Here is a 10,164-nt window from a genome sequence, read left to right on the forward strand (position 1 = left end):
TGCCTGAGCCCAGGGGTTCGAGACCAGCCTGGGCAACTTGGTGAGACCTCATCTCTACAATATATCAAAAAATTAGCTAGGCATGGTAACGCGCACCTGTAGTTCCAGCTACTTGGAAGGCTCAGGTGGAATGATTGCCTGAGCCCAGCAGGTCGACACAGGGGCGGCCATGAGTGTGCCACTGCACTCCAGCCTGGACGACAGAGTAAGGCTCTGACTCAAAAAACAAAAAAGATTAACAGCGCCATGCATTACCACAACAAAATCTGTTGGCCTGGGCTTTAGAATCTGAAAGTCCAGCGCTGGCTTTTAATTCTTTTTTTTCGAGTTGGTGTCTCACTCTGTCACCCAGACTGGAGTACAGTGGCTGCTCCCGGCCACTACAGCCTTGACCTGCTGGGCTCCAGCGATCCTTCCGCCTCAGCCTTCCAAGTAGGCGCGCGCTACCACACCCGGCTAATTTTTTGATTTATTGTAGAGACGAGGTCTCGCCAAGTTGCCCAGGTTGGTCCCAAATCCACAGGCTCAGGTAATCCACTCGCCTCAGCCTCCCAAAGTGCTGGGATTACTGGCTGAGTCACTGACCCTGGCCCAAATTTATCTTTAAATCTCTTTCGGCCTCATCTGGCTTTTATGTCTAAATTCATCTTGCTGTTGTTGCTTACATTGTTTTTGTTTTTATTTAGTCATTTATTTATTTTGATTTTTGCTTTGGGTCTGGGCTTGTGGAGACCATCCTAAGAAATGTATCCTGGCCGGGCGAGATAGCTCACGCCAGTAATCCCAGCATTTTGGGAGGCGGAGGTAAGAGGATTGCCTGAGCCCAGGGGTTCGAAACCAGCCTGGGCAACTTGGCGAGATCTTGTCTGTACAATAAATCAAAAAATTAGTCAGGTGTGGTGGCGTATGCCTGTGGTTCCAGCTACTTGGAAGGCTGAGGTGGAAGGATCGCCTGAGCCCAGTGGGTAGAGGCTGCGGTGGCTGTGATCATGCCACTGCACTCCAGCCTGGTTGACAAAGTGAGACTCCTACTCAAAAAACAACAACAACAACAACAACAACAAGAAATGCATCCTTGTGAATAGAGACTGTGACACCTGTGCTGGGAAGAAGATAAGTGACGTTCCCTGTCTCTGCGAAGCCCATGATTGGCAGCTGCAGAATGAGAAGGCAAAGTATTGCCCACAGACCTGGACTTCTGCTGGTTAGGATTCTGTCATTTCCTTCTCCCCTGTGACTCACCTGAGGTGTGTATTGTCGTTTCAGGATGTGAAGGTGCTGCATAAACAGTTGGCAGGGTCTGAGCTGGAGCAAATGGATGTTCCCATTGGCACAGGTCTGGACGACATCCTTGAGATGATCAGAATTCAGTGGGAGAGAGATGTCGAAAAGAACCGCGTGGAGGCAGGAGCCCTGCTCCAGGCTAAGGTGAGTGGCGGGACCAGAACTCTCCACGTTGCCCAGTGCAGAAGGCCAGACACAGATTAAAAAGTAGCCAACCACAGTTGATATCCACCTGGGGTAGGGGGGCACACCTCATCAATAAGGGTGCCTGCACAATGAACATTTGTATACCTAACCCTGAATTGTACCCCACAATTTCAAAATAAAAATTAAAAGAGAAAGAAAATGCAAAAAAAAAGTCGTCAACGGAATGCAACTCTCTAGCAACAAGTCCAATCTCATGAGACTTAGAAGACAAGAAAATGAAAGCAATACCTTTTTGTTTTCCTAACTAAAAGTAGAAAATGTTTAAAATGATAATACTCAATGCTGGTAAGTAGGTGGAAAATTAAGTTGTGTACCATATTACTGAAGAGTACTGATGCGTTGCCTTAGAATAAGGAAGTTGGTAGGATGGCTTGAAAGTGTTAAAATACCCCTAACTACCAGTTGAATAATCTAGACACAATGCTAAAAAAAGAAAAAAATGCAAATACAAATAGTTTATGTCCAAATATGCTCACTGAAACATTATAAAGCGTGAAAAATTGGGGGCAAAAACATACAATTGTTTAAAAATAAGAGAAAGACTAGCCATAACCTCACTATGCAATGTGTAATGAAACATCAGGCAGTTATTAGAAATGACGTTTACGAAACATTTTTAATAACGTGGGAAAATGCTCGTGATATAAGGTAAAATTGGGAGAAAAAGAGAGTACAGGATAGGATATACTAAAAGCCAACACACGTTTTCAGTAAAGGACCAGATAGTAAACATTTCAGGCTTCGTGGACCAGATGGTTGCGACTATCCAGCTCTGCCATTGCAGTGTGAAAACAGACATAGACCATAGGTAACAAGCGAGCGTAGCTGTGTCCCAATAAAACTTTATTTACAAAAACCGGTGGAGGGTTGCATTTGGCCTGTGGGCTGCGGTTTGCCAACTCCTGGTATATACAGCAGGGGAAAGCATTCAAACAAAGAAAACAGACCTCAAGAAAAAAATGAGAAAGAACAGACAAGAATGTGAATGGTGTTCGCAGTGATTGCCTTTGAGGGGTGGACCAGCCTGAGACTTTGAGATGTGTTTTCTTTCTTGTTTGGGGGTATTTCTCATGTTTTTCTCAAGTAGTATGAGTCATATTTATGGAGAGAAAGCAACTTTCCTGAAGCCTCATAAACTGTAAAGGAACTAACCAGAAGGTAGAATGTGTAATCTTCCCTTTTCCATCTCCTGCCCACCTGTGACTTTGGACTTCTGAGGAGTGGATGAAAACAGAAGAGAAAGGAAAATATGACTCAATGGGGAAGAAAAGGGAGAGGATGGAAAAAAGGTACAGAGGCCGTTTCCAAGTTCCTGGTTGCCATTTAGTGGCTCTCAGTCCTGGCTACACAGTGGAATCACTTCCCAGCATTTCAGAAATGCCCATGCCAGGGCCCCATCCCAGACCAATTCAATTAGGAAGTGGGGGACTTTGTGATTTTTTTTTTTTTAATGCTCTCTGGATGATTCTACCGTGCAGCCAGATTTGAGAACTATGGGAGTTATAACAGTTATGACGTGAAAATCAGGAGGGGCCGGGCACAGTGGCTCCCACCTGCAATCCTAATACTTTGGGATTACCGAGGCAGGAGGATTGCTTGAGCCCAGGAGTTTGAGACCAGACTGGACAACACAGTAGAGACCTCATCTCTACCAAAAAATAAAAAATAAAAACATTAACCGAGCTTGGTGGCGTACATCTGTAGTCCCAGCTACTTGGAAGACTGAGGCAGAAGGATTACCTGAGCGTAGGAGGTTGAGGTTTTGGTGAGATGTGATCTTGTCACCGTACTCCAACCTGGGCGACAGAGTGAAGACTCCAGCTCAAAAAAAAAAAAAAAAATTACAGCCGGGCTCGGTGGCTCAGCCCGTAATCCCGCGCCTTTGGGAGGCTGAGGTGAGTGGATTGACGGAGCCCGTGGGTTCTAGACCCACCTGGGCAGCGAGACCTCATCTCTACAATAAATAAAAAAAATCAGCCGGGCGTGGTAGCGCACGCCTGTAATTCCAGCTACTCGGAAGGCTGAGACGGAAGGATCGCCGGAGCCCAGCGGGTCGAGGCTGCGGTGGCCGGGAGCGGCCACTGCACTCCAGTCTGGGCGACAGAGTGAGACTCCAACTCAAAAAAAAAAAAAATTACAACATTTAATTGAGAAAACTAGGAAAGACGTTTCTGTTCTTTTTTCTACCACATTCCCTCAATGTCCTTGTCTCCCAAGCATCAACAAGAACCTTCCCCGCAGGGTCTTCACCAATTCTGGATCCCCAAATGTTCTTCAGCCCAGAAAGCATTCTCACCCTTACTTCTCCACCCCCACCCCCTTACAAGGGATTCTTTTCTTTCTAACCATCAACTTCTTGAACCAGGTCACTGAAAACACTTTTTTTTTGAGTTGGAGTCTCACTCTGTCACCCAGACTGGAGTGCAGTGGCACGCTCCCGGCCACTGCAGCCTTGGCCTGCTGGGCTCCCTTGATCTGCTGGGCTCCCTTGATCCTTCCACCTCAGCCTTTCAAGGTGTTAGAACTACAGGCACATGCTACCACGCCCGGCTAATTTTTGATTTATGGTAGAGATGAGGTCTCCTCAAGTTGCCCAGGTGGGTCTCGAACCCATGGGCTCAAGCAATCCACTCACCTCAGCCTCCCAAAGTGCTGGGATGACAGTCTGAGTCACCAAGCCCGGCCTAGACTCCTGCTCTAAACCAGATGACACGGGGCAAAATCTGTGAGCCCTTGGGTCCTAGTCTTATGGGGTGGGGTATCACTACACCTGAGTAATTATTTTTATTTTTATTTTTCATAGAGATGAGGTCTTGTTATATTGCTCAGGCTAGTCTCAAACTCCTGGGCTCAAGCAACCCTTCCATCTCAGCCTCCCAAACTGCTGGGATTACAGGCATGAGCCACTGTGCCCAGTCACTGCAAACGCTTGTTATGGCCAATAGTGCCTAGTAACTCAAGAAAAGGGAGCCCTCTGTCCCCACCAACCTGGCAAGAGGTGGAGCAAAACAGAGGAAAAGTGAAGCCAAACCACAGATTTGATTTGGGTCTATTGCCTTTTTTAAGACACGCGTAAATGTTTACGGTTAATGACCCTGGAGACTGTCTGATCCCTTCCCTTCATCTTAGAGATGAAGAAACTGAGACTAGCAAGTGCAAGGGACATCCTAAGGTCACACAGCTGGTTGGTAGCTCCACAGTTCAACACTCTTGGCTCTCGGGCCAGAGACGAATCCCCTGCTTCGGGCTTCACCACTGCTGCCAGATCTGCTCCCAAAGCTAAGTCTCAGTGGCCAGCAGTTTGCAACCTTGCTTCTGCCCCAGCACTCATGGGTGGACACCACACTGTGTGGACTCTTTGAGAAAGGGCCGGCCATTATAATGATCAGAAATAAATCCTGCATCGCTGGTAAAAGAAGAAAAAACTGGTCATTATTATTCACCCCTCAACCCTTGGGGAATCATCACTAGTGCAACAGTAACTCAAACATTAATTCTGAACAGATTCATCAGTGTTTTTTTAATAGAGTAATCTGAAAGCTACATCTCAGAGAAAACAGACAGTGTTTGTTTTAGCTTGGCCAGGGCTGCCTGGGCCTCTTGCAGAGAGGCAGAGCTCAGAAAATATTTGCAGAATGAGTGAATTCCTCTGATCATCAGCAGAGATCAGAACTGACAGCCAGAATTCCTCCAATAAACAGTTTTGTCAGTTGCAGTTGTGCCCGCGGGGGCTGACATTTGCCCGTCCTGAGCATCTCCTGTCGGCTTCTTGGCGGCAAAGCACAAATGGGAAATGGCTTAGCACGCACTGCTTTCAAAAGCTTTTGGAAGGAGAATGCAAATACACACATAATGACCTTTCAGACCAGGGAGGCTGAGCATTAATTAACGTGATTAATTCATGTCTGTCTTTAAGTTCCCCCAGAAGCCGGAGGAGTGAAGGCACTTTACCTGGAAGCTGGGGGGAAAATTCAGCAAAATGCTGGTAGAGGAGAAGCAGAGAAGAGAACCAACAGAGAATGTGTTGTCAAGCCAGCTAGTGTAGCAGCGCCAAGCTAAACCCAGGGGAATTCTGGAAAATGGTGTAGCGTGCAGGCCAGGGGAAAGGTGAGGGAGCTGCAGTATGAATGCCTCCTGAGGCATTAATACCAGGGTCAATACCAACTGAGTCATTAATACCAGGATCAAAGCCACCTGAGGCATTATTACCAGGGTGAATACCACCTGAGGCATTAATTCCAGGGTCAATACTGAGGCATTAATACCAGGATCAATACCACCTGAAGCATTATTACCAGGGTGAATACCACCTAAGGCTTTAATACCAGGGACAATAACACCTGAGACATTAATACCAGGGTCAATACCACCTAGGACATTAATACCAATGACAATATCACCTGAGGCATTAATACCAGGGTGAATACCACCTGAGGTTTTAATACTAGGGTCAATACTACCTGGGACATTAATACCAGTGTCAATACCAACTGAGGCATTAATACCAGGGTTAATACCACCTGAGACATTAATACCAGGGTCAATACTGAGGCATTAATACCAGTATCAATACCACCTGAGGCATTAATACCAGGGTGAATACCACCTAAAGCCTTAATACCAAGGTCAATAACACCTGAAGCATTCATACCAGGGTGAATACCACCTGAATCATTAATACCAGGGTCAATACTACCTGAAGTATTAATACCAGAGTTGATACCACCTGAAGTACTAGTACCAGGGTTAATACCACCGATGTATTAATACCAGGGCTAATACTACCTGAAGCATTAATACCAGGGTCAATAACCACCTGTTGTATTAATGCCAGAGTCAATACCACCAGAAGCATTAATGCCAGGGCTAATACCACCAGAAGCATTAATGCCAGGGCTAATACCACCAGAAGTATTAATACGAGTCAATAGCACGTGCAGTATTAATACCACCTAAAATATTAGCACCATCTCCCATCAGTCTCCTGCCATCTGCCATCAGTGTGGCCTTTTCAAGGTACCAGAGAAAATTCAAAGACACAAAACCCTGCAGTGGGACATGGGGAAGCACTAAATGTGAATACTTAAGGGATAAAAGTGGTGCCGTCCCTATCTGCTACAATTTATCTGCCTGGTCTTTTTATTTGTTTTAATCCTTAAAAGTTTAAGAAGATAGAGACAGCCGGGCTTGGTGGCTCAGCCTCATCCCGCGCCTTGGGAGGCTGAGGTGAGTGGACTGCCTGAGCCCGCGGGTTCGAGACCCGCCTGGGCAACTTGGTGAGACCTCATCTCTACAATAAATCAAAAAATCAGCCGGGCGTGGTAGCGCGCGCCTGTAGTTCCAGCTACTTGGAAGGCTGAGGCGGAAGCATTGCCGGAGCCCAACAGGTCAAGGCTGCGGTGGCCGGGAGCGGCCACTGCACTCCAATCTGGGCAACACAGTGAGATTCCGACTAAAAAAAAAAGAAAAGCTTGTGAGGAGGTTTTTGGCGCAGGTCAGTGCAGTAGCCATACTCTTCCAGCTGCAGCATGATACATGTCAGGAACCCCAGTGGTCCAGTTTTTGGAGCTTCTGAAGTTGCATGATTCAGTAATTAGTGGATCAGATTGGTCCAGGGAATTTCTGAAGTGTCCTCAAGTCTGGCTCTTCCTTGCCTGTTTGTTGTGGTTACCCAACTTGGGGGGTATTTAGACCTCTCCAGACTTCCTGTTAGCCATGTAACATTTTTTTAACTGCTTTTTTTTTTTTAAAGCAGAGTATGGTAGTGCATGCCTATGGTCCCAGCTACTTGGGAGGCTGAGGCAGGAGAAACTTTTGAGGCCAAATATTTGGGGCTGTAGTGCCCTTTGATGGCTCTTGTGAGCAGCCACTGCACTCCAGCCTGGACAACATAGCAATACCCGGCTCTTAAAAATATATATATTGCATATTTTCACATAACACTTCTGACACCACATGTGTAGGTCTCTTCCACACCAAGCAAGTCCTGACACCACCTACCTCGAGTTGACATCGGAGCCCACAGGTTAAGGGCTCGGTCCCACAAGACTGACCCACTTCACATGACAGTTGCATGTCGGATTCTCCCATACTTCTGACCAACTACCTGTAAATTGAGGGTTCCTGAAAGGGGAAACTGAGGCAAGGGGTGCCAGTACCGGTACCGATGCAGTGGGAATAACGCAAGATTGCAACCAAGTAAGGAGTGAGAGAAAGTAAAATTTATTACCTTTCACAGATTGGAAAGGGAGCCAACACCCAGAGGCAAGTGTGGCCCCAAAGGGCCAAGAACTGGGTATATTTAAGGGCCTTTGGGTTAAGGAGGGTTTGGACCTGGAGGGGTCTGGGCAAAAAGGAATGTCCAGGGTTGTGGGTCTTTGATGTTGATTGTAGCCACAAGAGTCTTAGATCTTGACATTGCCAGACATTAGCATCTCATGACCTCGGGTGGTGGGCTAGATGGGAGGAGACAAGGGGAGGAGTTTTTCCTGCCCTTCAGACATTTCCAATCCACAAGCTCCTTGCAAAAAGGTGGTCTATTATCACTTCTATGGCTCTGTCCCTGTCTTGCATTGGATGGAGATTTGTTGAGGGCTTGGGGTAAGGCTGCCAGCTTGGCCTGCGGTTTAAAACATCTGAATGCTTCCTAAAATCCGCTTTGGAAATTTTGAAATATTGGAAATATTGGAAATGCATCTACCTATGTCTAACCTGTGCTAGACTCAACACGTGTCAGTCTAAACCAAAATGGTTAGACTGAGGCAAATGTAATCTAAGTTTATTCTAAGCTTCTCAGGGTCTCTCCTTTCAGTTCCTACAACCCCTCCTCAGAGTGAATAATGAGAACATCTCACAGAACTCAGGGAAACACTGTATTCATTTTTGCCTGTTTATTATCAAAGATGCAGACCAGGAGCCAGATGGGAAAGATGTGTGGAACAGGGCGTGTGGGAGCGGTGAGGCGCCAACTTCAGCTTTGGTTTGACTGCTTTGTATTAACACTTAGCTTACAATGCAAACACATTGTACAGCTATACAGCTGTACACGTTTTTGTTTTTTTTTTTTATTTTGAGTTGAACTCTCACTCTGTTGCCCAGGCTGGAGTGCAGTGGCATGCTCACAGCCACCATAGCCTCGACCTGCCCGGCCCCGGCGATCCTTCTGCCTCAGCCTTCCGAGTAGCCGGAATTACAGGCACGCGCTACCACGCCCGGCTGATTTTTTGATTTATTGTAGAGATGAGGTCTCGCTGCCCAGGCAGGTCTCGAACCCACAGGCTCAGGCAATCCATTCACCTCAGCCTCCCAAAGGTGTGGGATTACAGGCTGAGCCACCGAGCCCGGCTTTTTTTTTTTTATTTTGAGTTGAACTCTCACTCTGTTGCCCAGGCTGGAGTGCAGTGGCATGCTCACAGCCACCGTAGCCTCGACCTGCTGGGCTCAGGCGATCCTTCCACCTCAGCCTTCCAAGTAGATGGAATTACAGGCGTGCGCTACCACACCCGGCTAATTTTTCTCGATTTACTGTACAGATGAGGTCTCGCCAAGTTGCCCAAGTTGCCCAGGCTGGTCTCGAACCCTTGAGCTCAGGCAATCCTCTCGCCCCGCCTCCCAAAGTGCTGGGATTACAGGCATGAGTCACCACACTGGGTCATATATTTTCTTTATAGCCTTATTCTATATGCTTTGTTCTATTTTTTTGTTTGTCTTGTTTAACTTTTAAAACTTTTTGTTTTTGAGTCAGAGTCTCACTCTGTCACCCAGGCTGGAGGCAGTGGCACGATCCTAGCCACTACAGCCTCAACCTGCTAGGCTCAGGCAATCCTTCCACCTCAGCTTTCCAAGTAACTGGGACTACAGGCATGTGCCACCTTGCCAGGCTAATTTTTTGATTTATTGTAGAGATGAGGTCTTGCCAAGTTGCCCAGGCTGGTCTCGAACCCGCGGGCTTAGGCAATCCTCTCACCATGGCCTCCCAAAGTGCTGGGATTATAGGCGTGAGCCACCGTGCCCAGTCTTAACACTTTTTTAATTAAAAACTCAGACATGACCAGACTCGGTGGCTCAGTCTGTAATTCCAGCACTTTGAGAGGCTGAGGTGAGTGGATTGACTGAGCCCGCGGTTTCAAGACCAGCCCAGGCATCTTGGCACGACCTCATTTCTACAATAAAAATCAAAAATTAGCCAGGTGTGGTAGCACACACCTGTAGTTTCGGCTACTTGGAAGGCAGAGGAGGAAGGATCACCGGAGCCCAGCAGATCGACACTGGAGTGGCTGTGAGCATGTCACTGCACTCCAGCTTGGGCGATGCAGTGAGACTCCAACTCAAAAATTTCTAAGACATAAAACACACACATTAGCCCAGGGTAACAAGGGGTCAGGAAGGTCAGTATCAATGTCTTCCCCTCCACATCTTGCCCACGGACAGTCTTCAGGGCACAACAGCCAAGGAGCTGCCATCTCCTGTAATAATGACACCTTCCTCAGTACCAATTAACTTTTTTTTAATAAGTAGAAGGAGAAGCTGGGCTCGGTGGCTCAGCCTGTAATCCCAGCGCTTCGGGATGCTAAAGTGAGTGGATTGCCTGAGCCCATGGGTTCGAGACCCAACTGGGTGACTTGGCGAGACCTCATCTCTACAATATCAAAATACAAAATCAAAAAATTAGCC

The 10,164-nt window shown here is 47.1% G+C and overlaps 1 protein-coding gene across 1 annotated transcript in view; it reads left to right on the forward strand.

Moving 5' to 3' along the window:
• LOC103268715 (phakinin) overlaps nucleotides 1-10,164 on the forward strand; it is a 34,364-nt gene that overhangs the window by 6,738 nt on the left and 17,462 nt on the right. The window contains exon 4 of the mRNA XM_021716712.1: nucleotides 1,267-1,428. Within this exon, the coding sequence (XP_021572387.1) occupies nucleotides 1,267-1,428 (162 nt within the window). The remainder of the gene's footprint in view (nucleotides 1-1,266; nucleotides 1,429-10,164) is intronic.

Source organism: Carlito syrichta, unplaced genomic scaffold (genome assembly GCF_000164805.1).
Source record: "Carlito syrichta isolate Samal-C Ts95f unplaced genomic scaffold, Tarsius_syrichta-2.0.1 Scaffold308875, whole genome shotgun sequence".
In the NCBI taxonomy this organism is placed as follows: Eukaryota; Metazoa; Chordata; class Mammalia; order Primates; family Tarsiidae; genus Carlito; species Carlito syrichta.